Source organism: Canis lupus, chromosome 35, assembly GCF_003254725.2.
Source record: "Canis lupus dingo isolate Sandy chromosome 35, ASM325472v2, whole genome shotgun sequence".
NCBI classification, from domain to species: domain Eukaryota; kingdom Metazoa; phylum Chordata; class Mammalia; order Carnivora; family Canidae; genus Canis; species Canis lupus.
The window spans coordinates 16567273-16592603 of NC_064277.1; the positions used below are offsets into that span (position 1 = coordinate 16567273).

The 25331-nt window shown below is 40.2% G+C and overlaps 1 protein-coding gene and 1 pseudogene across 1 annotated transcript in view; both read left to right on the forward strand.

The window, feature by feature from the left end:
• The window catches only part of CAP2 (cyclase associated actin cytoskeleton regulatory protein 2), a 137730-nt gene extending 130700 nt beyond the window's left edge, over positions 1-7030 (forward strand). Inside the window, exons 12-13 of the mRNA XM_025443898.3 lie at positions 2507-2647; positions 5644-7030. Coding sequence (XP_025299683.1) covers positions 2507-2647; positions 5644-5727 — 225 coding nt within the window. The 3' untranslated portion in view covers positions 5728-7030. The remainder of the gene's footprint in view (positions 1-2506; positions 2648-5643) is intronic.
• Positions 7031-22582: 15552 nt separating this feature from the next.
• Positions 22583-24048, forward strand: LOC112659789 (actin-related protein 2/3 complex subunit 1B-like; annotated as a pseudogene).
• Positions 24049-25331: the final 1283 nt, after the last annotated feature.

A 25331-nucleotide genomic window follows, 5' to 3' on the forward strand; every position in this document is an offset into this window, starting at 1 on the left:
TTTGGGGAGTGATGGAAATATTCTAGAACTGAAGTGATAAGTTGCAGAGTTCTATAAACCTACTAAATATCATTAAATTGTGTACTTGAAACAGGTGAATTTTATGTTTGCAGATTTTACCTCATTACTTTAAAAAATGATTGAAGGGACGCCTAGGTGGCTCAGCAGTTGACATCTGCCTTCAGGTCCGGGGTCTGGGGATGGAGCCCTGCATCAGGCTCTCCACGGGAACCTGCTTCTCCTTCTGCCTGTGTCTCTGCCTCTCTGTGTGTCTCTCGTGAATAAATAAAATCTTTATTAAAAAAAAAAAGATTGAAAAGAAAAAAAGGGGCATGCAACCAAAGTTCGTATGATTTGGTCCAGTAATTCTGTTTTTGGCAAACTATACCCTCAAAATAAAAAACACAAATTATGAGAGAGAGAAGAGACTAAGTATAACATGACATTTTATTTTTTTTATTTTTTTGAGATTTTATTTATTTATTCATAAGAGACACAGAGAGAAAGAGAGAGAGAGCCAGAGACACAGGCAGAGAGAGAAGCAGGCTCCATGCAGGAAGCCTGACGTAGGACTCGATCCCAGGACTCCAGGACCATGCCCTAGGCCGAAGGCAGGCACTAAACCACTGAGCCCTCCAGGGATCCCCCTAACATGACATTTAAAAAAAAATTTATAGAGATATAGGGGTGCCTGGCTGGCTCAGTCAGTGAAGCATGTGACTCTTGATCTCAGGATTGTGGGCTCCAGCCCCATGTTGGGTGTAGAGATTACTTAAAAATAAAGTCTTTAAAAAATGTTTTGTAGAGAAATAAATTTATGAAAAACCAAACTAATACAGAAACGTATTAAAGTGCTAGAGCAAAAACAAAACAAAACAAAAACCAAAAAAAAAAAGTGCTAGAGTAATTGGCCTAGGCAAGGTCACACGTCACCTGACACTCAGCAGAGGAGATACTCTTTGGCCCTGTTCTCTTGATAAGACACAATCTCTGTTTTCAAACAGTTCCCAGACCACCAGGGAAAAAGAGCATGTGTACAATCTGCTCTAATGCACTGTTGACCAAAACACTGTGGGAAAGACAGTTCTTACCATATCAGGGAGATGTTTTAAGGTCTGCTGTTGCTTTTTCAGACTTTCAGATATGTGGGGTATCTAAGCATTTTTAATATAATATAACAATATATAAATATAAGTAAAGCATATTAGTGTCATGTGCCTGCATCACATGACCCCATTCTGCCTCACGGACAAATCACCAAAGACCCATGACAGTTTATCCTTTCTCTCCACTTGCCTGGCTTCCCATACCGTTCTGGGCAGCGTGTAAATGGTCTTCATCACTGTAAGATAAACAAGTCTAGAAATGACCAAAACATTACTGCTGACACATTCTTGAAATATATATGCATTATTACTATTTTAGTTTATTTATGGCAAAGCCTTGTGCTTACCTGACCTTGAACTACCTCTGCTTTTTTTTTTTTTTTTTTTATGGCACTGGGGCTTCTTTCTAACCCAGTGTCCAGTTTCTTTGGAGAGAAGAGAAAACAGAGAAGTGTGGTGACCTGGCTAGACTCCCCCTAAGGAATTCTTTACATCATCTGCACCATCAACAGAAGTTGCTCCTTGGGTTTGCAATCCAGCCTTTTTCTTCAGGGTGAAAGAGGAGATGTCTTTATCACTTCAATTACCATTACAAGGAGGAAAATTATAGAGTGGTAATATAGTCATTGGGGGAGCAGTCTATAGAGATTTGCTGGAGGCATGTCTGAAAACTGTTCAAAGAGAAATTTGAAACTGGGCCGGATTTTTATAGCACTCAGATATTTGTAAACAATATAAAGAATCACCTCCTCTTGTGTATGGTTTATCGATGGCAATGAGTGGCCTGAACCAAGTCCCCACTTTTGGCTCCTGGAATTAATACATTTCAAAATACCTAGACACTCATTGTCTCATTCAAGCTTCACATTCAGCCAGTGAGATTTTTATCTGGCCAAAGATTTATGGGAAAAGAATTGCAGTGTTTCTTATTTAGCTTCAAGAAAAATCTACTCAGTTACAGAATGATGTCTTTACTCTTAAGTGACCGTATTAGTATTTGTTTTAACCCAAGATTCATGGATTTGTCAGAACTAAAATTTTAAGCAAATAAAAGCAAATGTGTCTTGTTACTTTTATCGTGAAATCAAATATAAGTTTCAAATCCACTAGAGGGTTGTGAGACTTTTTCTGAACACTTAGCTGCTCTTTTCACATTAATCCCTTTATTTTGTCTCAGGACGGAGACCCTGAGGCTTGAGAATCTCTTTGTGTGGTCCTTTCATTCTGTCCCCGAATGACACCCACCAGGTGGGCCTGGAGATGGGGCGCTCACCCGCCCCTCCAGCCCTGACCTAGCTCTTCCTAAAGCTTGGGGAAGCCCATGGATTGTGCCTATTTGAGGACACTGTAATTGTTATTTCTTTATATTGGGTGCCAGGTTATTCTTTTGTCTGTTTCAGGTAATGGGGAAAGTGCCAACAATCTCCATTAATAAAACAGAAGGCTGCCACATATACCTCAGTGAAGATGCGCTGGACTGTGAGATCGTGAGTGCCAAATCGTCCGAAATGAATGTCCTTATTCCTCAGGATGGGGATTACGTAAGTACCTTTTACAAGATGGTAAAGAATTTTTCTTGAGCCTTCCTTATTAACATTCTTAGAGATTGACTCCCAACGTATGAGCTTCATTTGTAGAATAATTCACAGGCAGGAGAGGAATTCGGAGAGTTGCCTTTCACATTTCTTCTACCATTTCTTGACTGTGCTCATTTCTGGATTTGTGATTCTCTAGGCCCTTCAGTAATAATTACCTTAATGGCTGAGCTTTCATCAAATAGTACCTGGCACATCTGAGTTCATGGTATTTAGGATTGTTTTCCTTTGCTATGGGGGAGGACAACAAAGTAGGGAGAAATGCTTTGGGGGAAGCACGGGAGGAAGGGGGGGTGATGATAAGTAGGCCTATTTCTGTAGGTAGCCTTATGTCAGGGGTTCTCAAATTCAGCGTAAGGATCAGCCAAGAAGCTCCATGAAAATACCAGCTCCCAAAGTCTGCACCTGGAGGTTATATTCAGGAGGCTTCGGGAGGGCTCTGAGGAATCTGTATTTTAATAGGCATCTCGGGTGATTCTGATGCCATCAGTCCATCCAGCCCTTCTGAGAAATACTGCCTAGATGTTTTTGCCACCGTTTGTTTTTTATGCCTCCTCTCCCCAACAAGGCAGCTTCTAGAAGCAGGCAGATATCCTCACACACTGAAGAGGAAGTCTAAATGAATACATTTTCTGCATCACCTAGTATGGTGGGCTTGCTAGTTGCTGCTCTTTGTTTTTTGTTTTTTTGTTTTTTTAAGATTTTATTTATTTATTCATGAGAGACACACAGAGAGAGAGAGAGAGAGAGAGAGGCAGAGACATAGGCAGAGGGAGAAGCAGACTCCATGCTGGGAGCCCGACGTGGGACTCGATCCTGGGTCTCCAGGATCATGCCCTGGGCTGAAGGCGGTCCTAAACAGCTAAGTGACCCGAGCTGCCCAGTTGCTGCTCTTTGGAAGTAAGTTATTGCTCCCTTCCTGTTGTTGCTTCTTGGAAGTACAGATGAATCCAGAGATGATTCCCTCTGATTCTAACTGTGCAGGGAGGCAGTGACCCAGGGAAGGATGGAAGAAACAGTAACCTCGAAGGCACCCCATCAGCCTGTGGGTCAGTCACCAGCCATCTCCCCAGGCAGACAGCACCTGTGCTCCCAGGTCCCCCTTTTCTCACCCGTCAGTAGATTCTTCAGCACTGCCCAGCCGCGGGCTACGTAATGCAGCCTAGAATTCATCACGGAAGGCTGAAAAACAAAAGTCCACCAGCCCTGGGCCGTGCTTCACTGCTAGGTGTTTGGCCAACCTAACTCTGAGCTTGAGGAGAACCCTCTCACTTTCTCTCCCTAAAAACTACTGAGGAGCTAAAGCTGATACGGAGAAGTGTTGGACGAGAGAGCCAAAAACGAGGGTGGTCCCTGGCCTTTGCAGCTGTTCGGCAGAAGGCTCAGCAGAAGGCATGGGAGCTGGATCTGCTAAGAAAAGCAATGGTCTGGATCAGCTTTCCAGATTAATCAAGCTAGCATCCCTGGACATGGTACCAGACATCTGTAGTTGTTAAGGCTTCTCAGGTGATTCCGATGTAAAGCCAAGCTTGAGATTCACTGACCTAAGGCACGAGTATGGATCAAAACTTGAGCTTTTATGCTGAAAAAGTAGTCTCTTTCGTTTGTAGAATCATCCTCAGGTAGATTATGTTGTGTCCTCCCTCATTTCATGGTCCTCCTCTTAGATGTTCTAGTTGTAGATAGTAGGGAGCAATCCAGGGGTCCTGCTGTGGGCACTGTAATCTGGGAATGGATGGTGGGGATGATTCATTCCGAAGGAAATCAGTTGCCCAGAGAAGAACACTGTCGTATGACTATCAGTTCACCCCCAAAAAAGATGTGGAATGGCTGTAGTAGGGTTAACTATCAAAGAAATGCCTTCACTCTGGGGCATTGCCTACCTGGCCTGGTACTTGAGAGCAACTACCAAGCCTTGTTTACTTCCAAAAGAGGCAGTTGGATCCTACATCTAAGAAGATGTGTACTCGTGTGTGTATATGTGTGTGTGTGTTCCACTGAAACATGACATCTCATTGATGGGTGAACATAGGCATCAGCTCATCAGACCCTCGGGGTTTCAGCAGTGCTGTGTGTACATCAAGTCCTGGGAGGGCATAGAAGCCGGGACCCAGTGTACTGCTTCTCACCTTCTTTGTCCATCCTTTTCTGGAGTGACTGCAGAATCACTTTCTGGGGAAAGGAGATATTTCAATCTTTTATTTTGGCTCTATTGCATTCCCACCACCGCCCCCTCCCACCAACCCCACCCCCTCTCTCTCCTTATGTGGTACACATGCTTATATTTCCCAATGGGAGGAGTAGGGTGGCAGGACACAAGACAAATATATATATTTGTTACATATAACCCAAAGCTCACCTTCATAGTTGATCAAGAAGTATCCAGAGAACACCAGGGCAAAGCCTTCTACTCTGCATGACTAGGGATCAGCTGCCTCACTGTCCTCGAGGAACATGTTAGAAATACAGATTGTCATTCTCTTTGCCAGATCTAATCAGAATCTGCATTTTAACAGGCTCCCCAGTTGATCCTGTGCAGGTTTGAGTGTGGCAGAGAGTGGGCAGAGGAGCTGTCTGGCTTGATGTCTGGCTGCCCTGCTTTTGGCGATACCATCTTCAGCCATCTGCTTGACCTCCCAGATGTGTGTCCAGTAGATGGCCTCTCAGTAACACCTAGCTCATGGGGCTGTAGGTTAAGTCCACATATACCTAGTACTTAGAAGAGTGCCTGGTTCTGAGGAGGTTCTAGCTTTAATGATGACACCAGCAGACAGTCACAGAGCTTACACACAACTATGCAAGCAAGTATTCACGGGACACAGAAGACCTCTCCACAACACAGTTTTGGTTTCCATAAAATGCCATTGTCCCCCATGTGACCCGAATCAGTTTGCAAAGGGAAGCCCTGATTTAAGAAACTTTGTTCTTCTGCATTTTTCCAGAGAGAATTTCCTGTTCCAGAACAGTTCAAGACAGTCTGGGATGGATCCAAGTTGGTCACTGAACCTGCAGAAATTATGGGCTAACCGCCAGAGAGATGACACCCTCCCTCCACCCCCCGACCTGAATCTATCCAAAAAAAAAAAAAAAAAAAAAAGGCAGCATTAAAGACCTAGAAGTTGCAGTAACATCTACTGCTTTAGTTTTGGCTTCCAACATTCTGTATTATTTCTGGCATGCCTTCGTGGGCATTTTGAAGTATTTAAAGTTTCTTCATGATTTGGCTTTGTGTGTGATTTGAGTTCCACATGATGACTTGTGAGCATTACACATCTAAAGGGGGGAAAGAATTCTCTCCCCCTAATATTAATCACACGGTAGCTGATAGGTAAAAAAAAAATACTGCATGATTCAATTTGACACTTACATTTAATTGCTAGTTGGAAAATAAAACCTTTGAGAATCTAAGATGTACATTTTTACCTTTTAGGCAATTTTAATAGGAAGTAGTAGTAGTATGCTCTGAGAAATCTAACATTTCTTTTCTCATTTTTGCCAAATGTTCGCTTTATCAGCACGGATACATTGTTGGCATGAATACATAGTTCAACCCAGTTTTTTACAAAACATAAGAAAATTCTATCCTAAGGACCATATCCAGTTTCTTGGTCTGTAGAAGACTTGTATTCTTTACTAAAAATAGATCCTAATGATTCATCTTAAAATATTCTTCTGCCATTTTACTTTTCTGCAAAAAGATTTGTATGCCAAAAGATTGGTGGGAGGAAGCAGATGTAGTACCTCTCGATTTTGCTCGAAGATCAAGCTCAATTTTTTTGTTTCCCAGTTTTGAACCTGTTGAATATCAGATGCCTTGTGAATGATGTCATTAATGTTTTCTTATAAACTCTTTTCTTTTTCACTTGCCAGACTTCTAACCAGTCTCGGAAAAATGAACGTTAAAAAGCCATAGCTGTAATACTTCTTCCAAAACCTGAAGAATTGTTTGTTGGTTTGACGTGCTGCTCCTATTTTGTAGTATTGAGAGTATATGCTTTTCAACATAAGAAAAACTATGATATTCCTTTCTATCTTTTCAGTACACAGTGCTGAAAAATCTGCAACTTCTTGGATCACATGTAATGAATTCTAGTATAATGCTTGCAGACCCAATACAAGCATATATATTGTGCCTACTATAGCCTTTGGAATACGTTATTTCCGTTTTTTAAATATCTTCTATATCCATATAGTATTCAAATTACTGATGCTCATGTACCAAGGTTTTGCTATACAAGTTTTGTTCATATGAATAATGTGGCTTTAGTAAATATCTTTTTTTCAATTGTAAACTTATTCTGAAATAAAGTAAAATTCTAATTGTTTAAATACTGTGATGAATTCTGGCTGTTAAAATATTTTTTTCCGCTTTGATTCGCCCCTTGCTCATATGTCAGATATGTTAGATTCAGGAAAGACAGCTGAGCCCTTCTGGTTGGCTTGGAGAATGTATCCAGCATGCCATCCAGCATGCCATTCTCCAAAGAATGACTTCTTTAAGATAGATACCAGATAAAGCCATTTGCAGTTGGAATGACAGTCAGAAAATTCTAGAATCCAGTTTCATAATGCAAGTCCTCTTCACTGAGAAAATCCCCTTCGTAGATCTTCATTAAAGTAAATATCCAAGAAAATATAGTTTTTAATAAGGATACAATTATATATATATACTGTGTATTTTAATTTATAATAAAAACAGAACTTTTACAATAAATTTGTAAATAAACTTATGGAGGAAAAATTGTAAGTGGGAAGAAAAGACTCTAAAGAGGACATGTTACATACACTTTAAATAGTAATTATTTTATATTGAAAAAATTCACTCACCCTACGACCCAGCAGTTGCACTACTGGGATTTACCCCAAGGATACAGATCCAGTGAAACGCCGGGACACCTGCACCCCGATGTTTATAGCAGCAATGTCCACAATAGCCAAACCGTGGAAGGAGCCTCGGTGTCCATCAAAAGATGAATGGATAAAGAAGATGCTTGTTTATGTATACAATGGAATATTACTCAGCCATTAGAAACGACAAATACCCACCATTTGCTTCGACATGGATGGACCTGGAGGGTCCATGCTGAGTGAAATAAGTCAATCGGAGAAGGACAATCATTATATGGTCTCATTCATATGGGGAATATAAAAAATGGTGAAAGGGAATAAAGGGGAAAGGAGAAAAAATGAGTGGGAAGTATCAGAGAGGGAGACAGAACATGAGAGACTCCTAACTCTGGAAACGAACAAGGGGTGGTGGAAAGGGAGGTGGGCGGGGGATGGGGGTGACTGGGTGACTCACTGAGGGGGGCACTTGATGGGATGAGCACTGGGTGTTATGCTATATGTTGGCAAATTTAACTCCAATAAAAAAAATTCACTCAAAATTCTTAGACTCTGGGATGCTTGGGTGGCTCAGCAGTCGAGCGTCTGCCTTTGGCTAAGGTCGTGATCCTGGGGTCCTGGGATTGAGTCCCACATGGGGCTCCCCACAGGGAGCCTGCTTCTCCCTCTGCCTATGTCTCTACCTCTCTCTCTGTGTGTGTCTCTCATGAATAAATACATAAAATCTTTTTTTTTAAAATTATTAGGCTCTGTTGACTGGCCTTGGGCTTACATCAGGCTTTCAAAATGATTCACTGCAGATACTGAAAATCTAGACTTGTGGTTCAATTATTTTATCAGCCCTGGGGCCTTAAGTCACCTATTGGCTTTATGAGTAAGTTGAATTTGTTGAGAAGGGAGGAGGAAAACAAGTTTGGCAGTGTATAGGAATATAATTACTCAGACAATGCAGCACTTGCAATAGGCTTTCTTTCTTGCACATTATGGAATTCCAATGTTACCAATGCTATGACCTAAAACACACTGCCAAAGGGGTAAGAAATTCATATTAGCAGAATTGCATTCACAAAAAATCAAAACAAAAATACATGTCAGAAAATTAAGTGTCAAGAGTCTCCTGTATCTCTTTGCTTTGCAACATTATAAAGTATTTTGTAGGTTCAAATGATAAAATAATCCAGAATCTATTGTTTTGAAAATCCTTTCCTTGATAATATAGTTTCCACCAAATAATCTATTACTGATAGTTTTCCTTTCACAACAAGACATTTTTTTTAAGATTTTATTTATTTATTCATGAGAGACACAGGGAGAGAGAGAGGCAGAGACACAGGCAGAGGGAGAAGCAGGCTCCATGCAGGGAGCCCGACATGGGACTCCATCCTCGGGCTCCAGGATCAGGCCCTGGACTAAAGGTGCCAAACCGCTGAGCCACCCAAGCTGCCCAACAAGAGGTCTTCAAGTGAAGGATGGGTACTAACCATTCCTTATCTATAGAAATTTCTTCTAGAACTGGTAGGAAATATATACAGTTCTACTCATTTATTCTTTTGTTCATTGAAAATGTCTACTTCGACTTCTTAGAGTCTAGATGAGTTTCAAGAATGCCTTCATTTTAAAGAGGACAAAGCTGAGGTCTAGTGACATTAGCAGCTTGCATAAAGCAACCAGTTAGAGGTAAAGCAAGGACTAGAACACACACACATACACACATACATCTTTTTATAACTACCGTAATTTGGCTTCGAGTCTCACCATGTTTCTGAAACTCTCAAAGGACATAAATCCAGTGGCTTTCTCTCATTCCTCATCCACTGTGATTTTGGACACTGTCACTTCACTGTTAAACTCCATTTGATTTTATGATGCACAGTAAACTTCTCTGGCTCCTCTCTTCCTTCTTTTTCTCCCCCTGTCAAATGCTCATTTGTCTTCCTTAACTTCATCTATCACTCATGTAGATGACTGCCAAATCCATATCCACAGCCTGAATTCATCTCCCCAGAATCTTAACTCCCAATTGCCTGTATTTCTACCTGCCTGTCCCAGCTGCATTCCACATGGTGAGAATTAATAAACATTTGCCATACATATCCGTATTTTCCTCATCTGCCTTTCTAAATGCATTCAGTTGTCATCATAGATCTACAACCAGACATTTCCCTTGATAGGAAACGCTGAAAGAGAACCAGATCTGGAAGGAACCATGGTTTAGTCTTAAGCGTGTTTATTTCAGGATATCTTTGTGACATTTAATTGGAAATGAAGAGTACACAGTTGGATATGGGTCTTTTCCATTGCCTCTGACATGAAATCTTTAGGATGCATTTCTAAGTCTCATATTCCAAAAATGACTTTCATTAAACATGCTCATTTCAAAACAATTATTTTAAACCATTGGCACTTTCTGCACCACTTCAGATACAGATACAACTTGAAGGCTTTAATTGCTTCAACTGAGACAAGTTGATTTAATAGCATTCACAGACATCTTTGGCAAGTTTAACCATTTCAGTGTCTCTGTATATGATGCAGCTTATATCTGTGCTACAAGTGAAAAGTAAGCCAGCTCAAATTAACTAGTGATATATCCATCCAGATTTCTCCAAATGGTTTTTGTTCTTCTACTGTTTGTTTAGTGACTTGGCACGGAATATGCAACTAACAAAGGGTAACATTTGCCTATCAGTAGAGAATTTTTTTCATGTTTCCCTCTAGTACAATCTATCACTTTATTTTTTTTAAAGATTTATTTATTTATGATAGACAGAGAGAGAGAGTCAGAGACACAGGAGGAGGAAGAGGCAGGCTCCATGCCAGGAGCCCGACGCGGGACTCAATCCCGGGACCCCAGGATCGTGCCCTGGGCCAAAGGCAGGTGCTAAACCTTTGAGCCACCCAGGGATCCCCAATCTATCACTTTATATTTAAAGATGATTTTTTCCCAGGGGTGCTTGGGTGGCTCGGTTGAGTGGTTGAGCATCTGACTCTTGGTTTGGGCATAGGCCATGATCTCACAGTCGTGGGATCGAGCCCCACATCAGGCTCTGGGCTCAATGCAGAGTCTGCTTCAGATTCTCTGTCCTTCTTCCTCTCTCTCTCTCTCTCTCTTTCTCTCTCAAATACATAAAATATTTTTTTTAAAAAGATTTCTGCCCAAAGGTACAATATTTGAGTTCTAAGTCCACTTTATTTCAATACCTTACTTTTTAGGATCATGATGGTCAAAAAATGGTGTCAGATACTGACATGATGATCCAGATAAAAGAAATGCATCATTACTTACTAAACCATGATATACATTTTTTAAATTCATTACCAGTATCACAAAGGCTTTTTTCAAATTCAACTAGTAATTTCCCATGATATCACTAATTCATCTTAGAAAGTAATCAGAAGGTGTCCTTAATTTAAGAAGTATTTTTTGTTATTTTTAATAACCGTATGGGCTCATTTCCTCACCTCATAGGTCAAAAAATTTATCATGGAAAGTCTTCCCATAAATGTAACCATTTTGCAGATTTGTTTGGGAAAGTGAGATATGTTTGGGAAGACTTTTTTTGTTCCTGCTTATTGTCCCTGTGGGGCATAGTCATGTTTACATATAATGAATGGTACACATCTCCTAGCAGGAGGGCGCTAATGACACATGTTCCCCAGCAGCCTGCCCTGCATGCCGCTGATATTATGACACCCCCTGCTTCAGGCATTCTTCTTCAGTTTAAAAGCCAGGGAGAAAATATCCCAGTTATGTAGGTGCAAACTGCTAGTTCCAGGGGAGTACTGCCTTCTGCAATCAAGCATGATAAAAATCTATGATCCTTTATGGATATTTAGAAACACAGTCCTGTAGCATTACTGAAAGACATACACTGAGCTAGAGAAATATTTTACAAGAGCCATGTGTGATATGTATCTTCAGGAAAAGGATATAAATTTATGGCAATATGGTATTTATAGGAATTGTAAGTTATACGTATTCTCCATATCCTAGGATAGAGAAAAGTTGAATGAAAATTTTCCTCCACTATTACAGATCTTACTTCCTTAGCTCTGACTACAATGGTAAATTGAAACAAAAATTTTGAGATTTACCTAACTGAAGCAAAATGCAATTAATTGTACAAGGCTATTGAAAAAGAATAGTATTTGAAAACCTAAGTTATCCAAACTATCTGTCCACATTCACTAAATAAGTGATCAAAACCTCCCTATATATATATACTCAATCACTGCTGATATGCCAATATCTGAAGAATAAAGAAGGAATATTTTAAAGTAAGCCCATTCAGTGAATGTAGAATTCAGGGAGTGATGTCCCATCATTAACAACTAAAATCTAGTTCTCTGGAGAGTCATCAAAATGTTCTCTCGTTTGTTAGCATCTAAAATAACTACACCAGCAATATGGTCTACATTCTGCATGCTGCTTCCACCAAATGGCTATACAACTATTTTATCAAATTAAATTAATTCCATACTCTCTAGTTTTCGGAAATAAGTCTTTCTTCAACATCTCACCAGATAGGCACATTTCCAATAGGGCTTATCATCCGAGGAAGAGAAAGCTCCTATTTCATTAACTCTTCAAGATAGTAAAGTAGGTCTCATACTAATTAGAAGGAACTTTGGCATGGGAGTCAGCTCTGGTTTCCATTTGGGATCTGTTACTAACCAGAGGTGTGTCCATTTGACAAACGCTGGTGATATCTTTAATTACAGGTCATTCTTTTAAAATGAGATCAATGTGTTAATGTTTTCTCTGACATGACTAAACAAATAAACAACAAAACTGCCTGTGACAGTCATCTGTTTTCATTAGTGAACTACATTTCCCAGCCTCCTTTGCAGTCCACCGGTCATGTAACCAAGTTCTCCTTGAAGGAATGTGAGAACTATAAATCTCACTTTAGGCAGTCTTTTAGGATAGCATGTTTTTTCCACATTCCCTTTCCCTTCCACTCCAGTCAGATCCTGGACACAGCAAACAGCCTCAATAATGCAGATGACAATATATGCTGAACACGCAAAAACAACAAGTTAGGAAGTGTGTCCCTGAGTCATAATATGGAAATCAGCCACTTACTGATCTGAACCTGTTTCAGGTAGTTACATGAGAGATAAATTTTATCCCAAGTGTCCATCGAAAGACAAATGGATAAAGAAGATGTGGTATATATATTCACAATGGAGTATTAGTCATAAGAAAGAATGAACTCTTGCCATTTGCAATAACATGGATGGATCTAAAGGGTATAAAAAGTGAAATAAGTCAGTCAGAGAAAGACAAGTATCACAAGATTTTACTCATTAATTTACTTACATTGTGTAGTTTAAGAAACAAAACTGAGAAAGAGAGACAAACCAAAAAACAGATTCTTAACTAGAGAGAACAAACTGATATTTGTAGGTGGAGGGATGGGTGAAATAGGTGATGGGGATAGAGAGTACACTTATCATGATGAGCACTGAGTCATGTATAGAATTGTTGAATCACTCTAAAGTACACCTGAAACTAATATAACACTATATGTTAACTACACTGGAATTAAAATTTTTAATATATATAAATATATATATGATGAATTAAGGAACAAAAGCATTCTTGCCAATCATTTAAAAAAGAAATGTTTATATTGTGCCTAAACTATTACATATTTGAATTTATTTATCACAGAAGTTTGCCTACCAAAACTAAGATGCCACCTAGTGAACCCTTTGATTTACTGGTTCAGTAACCAGAAATACCTTCAAATAATTTGGAAAGATGTGTACATTAAGTGAGCATATAAGATAAAAGCAGATTGTAAGAAAATTTTTATTAAAATATTATAAATAAGTCACAGAGATGAAAAGCACACACAGGGAAAATAGTTGATACTATTGTAATAAGGTTGTTTGGTGACAAATGTTTACACTGAGCATTAAGCAATGTATAGAATTGCAGAATCATTATGTTATACTGAAAGTAATATAATACTATATGTTAATTATACTTCAATTATAGAATTAAATAACAAAACAAAGTCTACGCAAAAAATCTTTTCACAGCCCAGTTAAAACAATGTAAAATGAGTTTTTAAATTCAAAAAAAAATAAATTAAAATGTATGTTAATTAAAATAACAATGTTTGGTTTCTATAGAGAGGTATATAAATATATATTTAACAAGAAATCATTTAGTATGGTGGTTGAGAGCATGAATCATAATTTTATCACAGGCTATATGATTTGAGAAAAAAAAATCACTTAACTTCTCTATACTTCAGTTTGTTCATCCTTAATATAGAGATGACAATAATAGTATTTACTCACCAGATTGTTTTGAGGATTAAACTAATTAATATTGATATAGCACACAGTAAAGCTCATATAAGTATTATTAATTAATATTATTATCATCATTATAGCATCGAGAAAAATAGGGAAAGATAACAAAATGGCAATAATGGCTATCTTTGGAGTATGGGATTGGAAAGAAAGACGTTTTCTCTTTCTATTCTTTATTGTTTGAATTTGTCACAGTAAGCATTATTTGCATTTGACTATTAAAATTCCCATAACTCTGTTATTAAAGACCCAATAATTTTTAAGCTTTTATTTTTAAGTAATCTCTATGCCAATGTGAGGCTCAAACTCACGAACCTGAGACGAAGAGTCACATGCTTGACTGACAGAGTCAGCTGGACACCCAGCAATACGCAATAATTTTTAAAACACATTCAAAAGAAAGTAATTACCTTTTGCTTTATCAATTTCTTTTTGCCTGCTACTGATTATAGGTTCCTGATTCAAAAAAAAAACACACATGAAGAAAATGTTTTGTAATCAACATGAAAAAATATAATCCAAAGGGAAAAATCAAATAGCTTTAAGTGCTTATTTGAAAAAAGAGGTAAAAGCTATTTAATCAGAACAACTGCTTAGAACCCAGTGATTTCAATTCAGCAACTTAAACATTTTTTAAAACACTTCTATGTGATTGGTACTGAGAATACAAGGGGACAAGTGTCACAGTCCCTACCTTGAGGAAAAATACAGGTTGAAGATTCTTTAGAAAAACTTAAATTTTCTTTCTAATTTCTAAAAAATATATATAAAAGTTTCTTTAAAAATAAATTCATGCTTTCTAAAATATGAGGAAAAAAACAAAAAAGTCATTTGCCAAAGTACAGAAAATAAAAGGAAGAATGCAGGACACCTGGGTGGCTCAGTGGTTGAGAGTCTGCTTTCTGCTCAGGGCGTGATCCCGGAGTCCTGGGATGGAGTCCCCCATTGAGCTCCCTGCAAGGAGCCTGCTTCTCCCTCTGCCTGTGTCTCTGCCTCTTTCTCCATGTCTCTCATGAATAAGTAAATAAAATCTTTAAAAAGATAAAAAATAAAAATAAAAAAGGAAGAATGGGAATAGAGCAAGATGAAACCTAAGACCAAAGATATTACAGAAATAGGTATAAACATGATATATTATAGCACGAGAATACAGAAACACGATTCAACAAATATACACATTGTTTTTTAAAAGCCACATCTAAAACAAAGCATCTCAAGATGTGAGAACTAAAAGGATGGGTAAATGGAAATTAAACTAATGTAAACAAGAAAGCAGGAGTCACAATACTATCACTATATAATACAATTCAAAGTAAATATATTAAGCAGAAAATTAAAGGTTACTTTATAATGATGATGGATAGAATTCACACAGAAAATACAACTCTCAGGGGCACCCCGGTGACTCAGTTGGTTAAGCACCCGACTCCTGACTCTTGATTTCAGCTCAGGTCATGATCTCAGAGTCCCAAGATCAAGCCCCGAAGAGGGACTCCCCACTCAGTGCGGAGTCTGCTGGTGGATTCTTTCTCTGCCTCCCCCTCTGCCCCTCCCCCACCAAATAAACAGATAAATCTTTTTTAAAAAGAAAAGAAAAGAAAACTCTCAGAGAAGTCTTTATGTGGTTGTATTAGTTTTCTATTGCTACATAACCCATGACCTCAGACTTAACCATTTAAAACAACACCTGCTTATCTCAGTCTCTAAAGTTGGAAGTCTGAGCCTGACGTGGTAAGGGCTCTGGTCAGGGTCTAACAAAACTGAAATCAGATCAAGATGCCGTAGAACTGTATTCTCTTCTAGAGCTTGTCCAAGGTTTGGGGGTCCTCTTGCAAACTCATTCAGATTATTAGCAGAATTCCATTCCTTGAGGTTGTAGGACTCAAGACTCTGTTCCCTGGCTGGATCCTGGCTGGGGAATCTCTCTTAGCTTCCAGAAGCTGCACTCAGGTCCTTGCCTCAGGGCCTCTTCCATAGGCCTTTCACAACAGGGCTGTTTCCCTCTTCAAGGCCAACATGAGAATCCCTCTCCACATCTCTCAACCACTTCCATCTCTGACCTTTAAACTCTCTTTTAGGGGCGCCTGGTGGCTCAGTTGGTTAAGCGTCTGCTTTTGGCTCAGATCATGATCCCAGGGTCCCAGGATCAAGTCCCACATGGGGCTCCCTGCTCAGTGGGAAGCCTCTTCTCCCTCTCCCTCTGCAGCTCCCTCTGCTGCCCCCCTGCCTCTGAGAGAGTGTGTGTGTTCTCTCTCTTTATCAAATCATGGGAGGATTGGCTCATCATATTCACAGATCTCTCTCATACTCAAGGGGAGAAATTATACCCAGCACGTATGCCAGGGAGCAGGGATTTTGGAATCTCCCTGCCACAGTGTGGAACTGTTTTTCATAAAACGGTGTCCAGCGATAACTTAAAAATGCAAAAGGATGAATTTTTAAATATAAAAGTAGTGGGCTCTAATATGTATTTCTGTCTTGGACAGATTTAACAGACAAAATAACTATGGCTCTAATATAAAAAAATCTAAATTATATTACTAATGAGATTGGTTTGAAAGATCCTGGGAACTCTAAAAATGGAGAAAATACTTGTTTTTCCAGTGTTTTATGGACTTAATGCTTTGTTAGGGTAAAATGAAAATTTAAGAGCATAAAAAGTAAACATATGGCCACAGTATTTGAGGGCAAGGTAGTAAAGGTAAAGCAGAGAAGAAAAGATTTAGCAAGATAGTCCAACCACTGAAAAAGATTTATCTGAATCAAAGAAGAAAGCAAAACTGCAGTAACAAATTAGTGGCAACAAAAGCACTGCATATGAAAGATTATAGAGTGATTAGCATTCTGGCAAAAGTTAGGAAACAAAGCATATTAAAGGAATAATGGAGAAATAAATTAATAAAGTAAATTTTTAAAAAGATTTTCTTTGACAGAGAGAGAGCTAGCAAGTGCACAAGCAGGGGGAGTGACAGCCAGAGGGAGTGGGAGCAGGCTCCTCGCTGAGCAGGGAGCCCGATGTGGGGCTTCATCCCAGGACTCTGGGATCATGACTTGAACCAAAGACAGATACTTAACTGACAGCCAACCAGGTGCCCCTAATGAAGCAAATATTAAAGAACTTTAACAATTAAAATATTTTTTACTTTTAAAAAAGTAGAAGACAATGTAGAAAGATCTATATAGACAATGTGACAATCCTTTGGGGTGCAAAATATTTATTTGTGGTTTCAATTAGTTATAACAAGCATATTTTACTTTTGCAACTAAAAATGATTGAGAGGTAGGCAAATATTAGCACTGCCTTCAGCCCAGGGTGTGATCCTAGGGTTCCTGGATGGAGTCCCACGTCCGACTCCCTGCAGGGAGCCTGCTTTTCCCTCTGCCTGTGTCTCTGCCTCTCTCTCTCTCTCTGTGTCTCTCGTGAATAAATAAATAAAAGCTTTAAAAAAATGAATATTCTGGGTTTTGCAGGTTAGCTAGAAAGTGCCAATAATATTGACTATTTTTCCAATATCTTATGAAACATTTAAAAATTGATTCAATAATTCAAAATTAGTGTCAAATTCCACAATGAAAAAAATACACAGGCATTGTTTGATCAAAACAATGAGGTTAGAAAACTAGAATTTAAAAGTAACTAAAAGATTAGCCATTAGACAGTCAGTTCTTTGATTTTTAAATTTCTTCAGTTAAAAATGCCTTTAGGTTTTTGTGTTGAGTCAATTTAAGCAATTTTTTTTTTTCTAAACAATAATCCATTTGAGGGATGCCTGTGTGGCTCAGTTGGTTAAGTGTCTGCCTTCGGCTCAGGTCATGGTCCCAAGGTCCTGGGATCAGCTCCCTGTTCAATGGGGAGTCTTCTTTGCCCTCTCTCTCTGCCTCCCCCCATGCTCTCTTTCTTTTCCTCCCCTCTCAAATACATAAGAAAAATATTTTAAAAATCCATTTGGATTATTTGGAATGAAACTGAATGTCTTTTTTTTTTTTTAACTGTTTTGGTGTTTTCAACTCTATATTCTTTCTTAATGTTCTATAGTTGTAGTTTCTTTTTTTCTTAATTAATGTTGCCAGAATTTTATTGTATTGTTTTTTCTTCAAAAAAAAAAAAAACACTAGTTATTGAACTTATTGACAAGCTACACTACTGTTCTGATTCCTAGCTTTGAATTTTTAAGGCTATCTCATTTATTTTCATTGTTTTCCTTTCACATATAATCCTACAGAAAAATATACTTGACTTGTATCTTTATACCCTAGTGCTCATATTGCTGAAAGGCAGTTTCCTAAAACTGGAGTTAATGAGTCAAAGCTCAGACATTCTGAATGTTGGTGTATGCAACTAAATTATCCTTCCAAAAAGTTGTGCAAATTTACACTCCTTCCAACTGTGCACAAGGGAACCCATTCATCTATAATTCATAAGCACTGGGTACCATCAATCTTCACAATTTTTCAATTCTGATAGGCAAAAACATGACATGGCTTACTCAAGTACACAAAATTGACTGGAGGTAGGGAGTAGGGAAAGCTTACTGTATAAAAAGATGGTAAATTATCGTGGTTAGTAAGAATAAAGTGAGCCAGGGTATTAAATTTAAAACAGAGTATACAGGTCAACAAAACTCTATGACAAAAGAGAAAATGGAGAAGCAACCAGAAACGTGAACTTTTTTTATTCTTTTGACTGCAAGAGTGAGTGGGTCAAGAAGAGAGTGGGAACTGGATGAAGTTGGGTTGAAGTTTCACGGTCTGGCAGTAGAGCCCTACTTTATGACAACAGCACAATGTGGGGGTGTCATGTAAATAGAGTAAATAATAATGAGGAGGGAGAGAGGGGCATTAAGCTAGTTGGCTATGTGCTGGAGAGAGCTCAGGGAGAAATCTGGAAGGAGTGGTACCATGACCAAGAAACTGCAAGGGAAAAATCTGAGTTGAGTGTAAAAGGGCTAAGCTAAGCTGGCTGCTCAAGAGCTTCTGTGGTTTTCCCCTGGATTGGTTGCTTCCACTGCTAATAAAGGCGCAGCAAGCAGAAGCAAATGGATGTTTTCAACATTTATTTGTACCAACACTTTATAAATATTTGTCCTCTGTCTTTCATAATAGTTTTCCAATGTTGACGGGGTGGGAGCCACACTCAGCCTCCCACCTTGAACTTTCTGGGCACCATACTCTTCTCTGACATGTGACCGGAACACTTCTTTGTTGGTTTCTTTCCTCCTGATGTCACTTTCTTCACACATCGACTTATTTTTAGCTTTTCTCATTGCTGTCCATACCTTAAAAGCTTTCATTTTCACTCCCAATTCTTAGATTTCAAAAGCAACAATCTAATTCTAACCCTAAAATCGTCCTTCCTTTCAGGCTTTTTGTGGGCACTACATGTATCCGTACACATAACTTGGAGCTAGTCAACAGTCCTTGGTTTCTGTTAGTATCAAATGAAGACTGAAGGGATTATTTTTAAGATCCTTAGGTTCTGGAGCTGGCTTTCGACAGTGTGGTGGAGTTCTTAGCTTTGGAAATTCCTCCACCTACTGGTTGCCGAAAGTCAGTTTACTATATGAGGCTTGGGTTGCTTGATGAGTGCTGCCTGTTTTTAAGAATATGTGCATCTCGTGAATGCTGATGCATTTATAAATCACTTTGAATTCCTAAAATCAAAAATTCTGTTATAAAAAACATATACCCTTCTAGAACATTTAAAAGCAGAGGATACATTTCTCAATGCCTTTTAACAACCACTGGAGGGCAGAAAAGCATCATATAGCAATTCACTCCAAGTTTGACTAAAGAAAAATGATGCCTTATTTTACATGTATTTCTAAAATTTAGTACCAAAATCAAATATTTATTATTATTATTATTATTATTATTATTATTATTTTGGGGGGGGCAGACAGAGAGAAAATCCTAAGCAGGCTCCACACCTAGTCTAGCACAGAACCCAACCCAGGGCTCAATCTCACCACCCTGAGATCACCTGAGCCAAAATCAAGTCAGACACTTAACTGACTGAGCCACCCAAGTGCTCTCAAAATCCAGTTATTTTTCAACCTAATCTTTTATTTGGTGCACTGCACATTTTTCTGGAAGAAACCAGTGGTGGAGGTATTGTTATTTTTTCTAATTGCTTTCTATCCCTTTATCACATCAAACAAAGCTTTATTCTGAAGTAGACATTTTAAAGAGCAATTTGCCTATCATGGGGTGACTCTGTCATATACAATCCATCCTAAAAGAGCAAATTCATGGCTGTTCAGTTTTCAGGAACTCTCATTTCCATTGTCCTAGAAAAACATGGATTCAGACATAGCAAAAGTAATTAGCTACTATCTTAATACCTTCTCTTCTAAAACAAACTCCTTCAAAAATTCACTTATCTCTTCTTACCTTCCCTTCTCTCTTCAATCAACTTTTCACCTTTCATCCCATGAAACTACTCAGCAAACCCTCAGTGACCTACTTAGGGCCAAATCCAGTTAAGACTCTTTAGTTAGAAATATCATAAACTGGCACTTGTGAACCTACATTTAAGAATAATTTATTGGGAAGGCGCCTGGCTGGCTCAGTCAGTAGAGCGTGCAATTCTTGATCTCAGAGTTGTAGTTTCAAGCCCCATGTTGGGTATAGAAATTATTTTAAAATAAAGTCTTAAAAAAATAATGGAAGGCTATTACAGCCTCTAAAATTAAAGGAAGAAATGTAGATAGCAACAAATAATCAATAGTCTTATCAGAGACTGATGTTGATATAAAATGTATGCCACCTCTGGTCACTTGGCTCTAGTTTCCAAGTCCCAGGTGGGCGTGGCCTCCCCACTAGCAGAATGGGCTGACAGCCCCCCTCCAGCTGCACACAGTGGGAGGGGGTGGGTCATCAGTAAGAGGAGACTGGGTTGCTATTACAAAAAGAGGGAGAAAAAGGCAGAGTGGCCCACCATCATTTCCATTCTCTTTTGATTTCTTTATAGCTTCAACATCAGGTATAGCTCCCTTCTCATGGAACCTTCCCACCTCACTTTTTTTTTTCGCAGTCTTTTTTCTTTCCTTTCTTTCTTCAATATTACCCTAGCCTCTGTTCTTGGCTTTCTTTTCTTGTTATTTCAGGGTATTTTCTATCTACTCACTACTTGAAGGACCACCTGCATCCTTTTGACACCACAATCTGTATCTTTACAGACACAATATAGTCAACAGCCAGTACCCCTTGGACATCTCATGGGTTCTCCCTTTAACTTTCTTGTGCTTCCTGCTGTCTTCACTCAGGCATCCAAACCAGAGACCGTGCTCTTTCTCTTGCTCTCCCCAAATCCATTCACCAAATTCTGCAAGCTGGGCTTCCTTAATGTCACTCAGATGCCTCCTTTCCTTTACCTCCCCTTGCTGTTGTCCTGGCAGAGGCGCTATCTTATCTAAATGACAGTCTCCTACCCGGAGTTCCTGCCTTCAATCTCACACCATTCTAACCTACCTCCCACATGGCTACTGCAGAGAGGTTTCTTAAAAAATAAAATAAAATAAATATGACTGAGTTTGTCTCCCTGAGTTTATTTCCCACCAATAGCTTCTGCTGTCCACCAGATAAAGTCCCAAACTCTCTTATAAGGGACAAAAGCCCTTCCTAATCCAGCCCCTCCCTACTTTTCCAGATTTGTCTCTACTCAGTCCATCGCAGACCATAAATAACAGCTTAGCTATTTCCATGAACTTTGTTCATGTTGCACCCTCTCCCTGGAATAGGCTTCATTATTGGTTCTTGTAATAAATACTTTTAAGACTTAGCTCACCTCAAAGTCACCTCCTATATAAAGTCTTTCCTGAGTCAAACCTGCCTCTTGGCAAATAAAACTGACCACTCCTTCTTTAAGGTCACATTTTTGCTTCAAACTTAATTACCTAACAATCTCTCCCATCTATGTTATAGCTCCTCAACTACAAAGACTGGGACTTAATTCACCTTTGTACTCCTAATACTTGGCATAGTATTTGTAACTTAAAATGCTCAGGAAATGACTATAAACAATCCCTGACTTTGACTTTGTGATGGTGCAAAAGTGATAGGCACTCAATAGAAACTATACTTTGAACTTTGAATTTGGATCTTTCCAGGGCTGGTGGTATGTGGTGTGATCCTCTCCTATGATGCAGTGCAGTGGCAGCTCCTTGCCAGCCCCGCGATCACAAGGGTGAACAACCAATACACTGACAGCCAACCACTCTGTCCCATATGACCATCTGCTTTCACTTTCAGTACAGTGTTCAATAAATAACATGAGATCTTCAACATGTTATTATCAAATAGGCTTTGTGCTAGATGATTTTGCCCAACCGTAGTGTAATTTTGAGCATGTTAAAGGTAGGCTAGGCTGTATATGATGTTCTGCAAATCATGTGTATTAGTTTTTTTCACCATTTTGCTGGGTTTCTTGGGACTTAACCCCATTGTAAGTTGAGGAAGATGGGTACAGATATGAACTTCTGGCTAGAGGAGGTAAAGAAAATTTACCTAGTCGCTTGAGGAACCCTGGAGAAAAGAATCACCAACATTTTTTAGTTAGAACCAGCTAGGCCAATCTAGAGATGTAATGTGTGTCTTCTTTTAAATCTAGCAATAGAATTGCCTTGGGAGTTTTTAGAAAACACAGATGGCCAGACCCTCATCAAGACCAGTTATAGGAGGAAGTGGCTGCGGCACCGCGCGGGGCCCAGAGCCGGTTTGGGGTGTCGACTGCCCAGAGTCCGCGGCCGGGGCGCCCCAGGAGCTAAGCGGCCATGGCCTACCACAGCTTCCTGGTGGAGCCCATCAGCTGCCACGCCTGGAACAAGGACCGCACCCAGATTGCCATCTGTCCCAACAACCATCAGGTGCACATCTATGAGAAGAGCGGGGCCAAGTGGGTCAAGGTCCACGAGCTCAAGGAGCACAATGGGCAGGTGGACAGGCATTGACTGGGCCCCTGAGAGTAACCGAATACAGGTCGCAATGCCTACGTATGGACGCTGAAGGGCTGCACATGGAAGCCCACACTAGTCATCCTGCGGATCAACCGGGCTGCCTGCTGTGTGCGCTGGGCCCCCATGAGAACAAGTTTGCTGTGGGTAGTGGCTCCCGTGTCATCTCCATCTGCTATTTTGAGCAGGAAAATGACTGGTGGGTGTGCAAGCGCATCAAGAAGCCCATTTGCTCCACGGTCCTCAGCCTGGACTGGCACCCCAACATTGTGCTCTTGGCAGGGGCTCCCTGCGACTTCAAGTGCAGGATCTTCTCGGCCTACATCAAGGAGGTGGAGGAGCGGCCAGCACCCACCCCGTGGGGCTCCAAGATGCCCTTTGGGGAGCTGATGTTTGAGTCTAGCAGTAGCTGTGGCTGGGTGCACGGCACCTCTTTCCAGGCCAGTGGCAGCCGCGTGGCCTGGGTCAGCCACGACAGCACCGTGTGCCTAGCCGATGCCGACAAGAAAATAGCTGTTGCCACTCTGGCCTCTGAAACGCTGCCACTGCTGGCCCTGACCTTCATCACAGAAAACAGTCTGGTGGCAGCGGGCCACGACTGTTTTCCGGCGCTGTTTACCTATGACAGCACCACAGGGACACTGAGTTCTGGTGGGCGGCTGGACGTGCCCAAGCAAAGCTCGCAGCGTGGCCTGACCGCCCGAAAGCGCTTCCAGAATCTGGACAAGAAGGCGAGCTCAGAGGGCAGCGTGGCTCCTGGCTCCGGCCTGGACTCAGTGCATAAGAACAGCGTGAGCCAGATCTCGGGCTCAGCGGGGGCAAGGCTGAGTGCTCACAGTTCTGCACCACAGGAATGGATGAGCATGAGCATCTGGGATGTGAAGAGCTTGGAATCAGCCTTGAAGAACCTCAAGATCAAATGGCCCATGAGGAATATGTTGCCCTCATCCCCACTGCTGGGGAAGGGGGTCAGGAAGGCTAAGGGTCACTTTGCTGAATGTTTCTAGGGTAGTAGTCTGGGTCCCCGTGGAGACTGCTCCAGCCAGAGGGGAGGGCAAAGTGGGGAGGGGCGGGAAGCTTTTCTTACCTATTGAAGGAACATATGTCTTTTTGTCAGAGAAATGTTTTCATTTATTGTTAAAAACAAAAATGTTCCCAAAGCACTGTGCTGGTCATGAACTGCTTCAAAAACATGGAGGTAATAAAAAAGCAATCTTAGAACTGGAAGAAAAAAAAAAAAAGACCAGTTATATTAGAATCTTTAGGGGTGGGGCCCAGACATGGGTGGTTTTTAAAGGCTCCTCAGAGATTATAGTGTGCAGCCAGAATTGAGACCCACTGGTGCACGGTACTCCTGAAATGACTATAGCCAGACTACAGGATTATGAGGAGCAGAATGCCTAGGTGACCAAGGGCTACCCACCAAGGAAAAAACATCAACATCACTGGTCTGTGACTAGGGGGCAGTGCTTTGAAATAAATGAGAAGAAAGACTTTCAAGAGCAACATCAGATAGAACCACTTAAATATTTTATGGCCCAGCTCTAAGGAAGTTTGTTGAAAGTGAATAATTGCAGAAAGCTATAAACAGTGATCAACTTTCCTTCTCATGGAAAACTAGTAAGCTATTTAGTTCACTGACAAAAAAACAATGTGAAGAACTTTGGAATCCCTACCCAAAGTAGGATTCTTCTGGTTGTAACAGAAACAAAGGGAAAAGGGACTTACTAGCTCCAGCAACTCTAAAAAATTTCAAGGAGATGGTTTCAGACATTACTGAATCCAAGAGAGAAACATGTCACAAGAGTATTTTGTTTCTCCATCATTTTTTTAAAGATTTTAATTATTTATTCATGAGATACACACACACAGAGAGAGAGGCAAAGGCATAGGCAGAGGGAGAAATAGGCTCCCTGCGGGGAGCCTGATGCGAGACTCAATCCCAGAACTCCGGATCACGCTCTGAACCAAAAGCAGACGTTCAATCACTGAGCCACCCAGGTGTCCCTGTTTCTCCATCTCTTGGTTCCACCCTTCTCTACGTTGGTCTCAGTTTCAGGCAAAAAATCATTCATGTGGCATCAAAAATGGCCATCAGCAGCTATAGGATCATACTATCCTTGCATGTGGCTGGCAGTCTAGTGAATGATGGGTACCTCCTTTCAGATGGCAAAATCCCAGAGATGACTCTATCCCTGAACCTGTGGCTAGTGGATGTGCTTATTGGCAAGGCCAGAGGGCCACAGTCAGTTCTCATCAGAACAACAGATTAAGAATGGGAGGAGGCTTAGTTCTCCAGTGAGATGCTGAATAATGAAAAATGAGTCTATTTTATGTGTGGCTCAACTGGTACTGAGTTTTGTGAATATTATTCTGTGATGGTTATTATTTTGGGATTGTAATCCAAAGAATCTGACACTGGCTAATGGCGGGGGGGGGGGGATATTACTAGAATAATGGGTGACTCACAGAATCAAAGGGAAAGGTGAGCACGACTCTAAAGT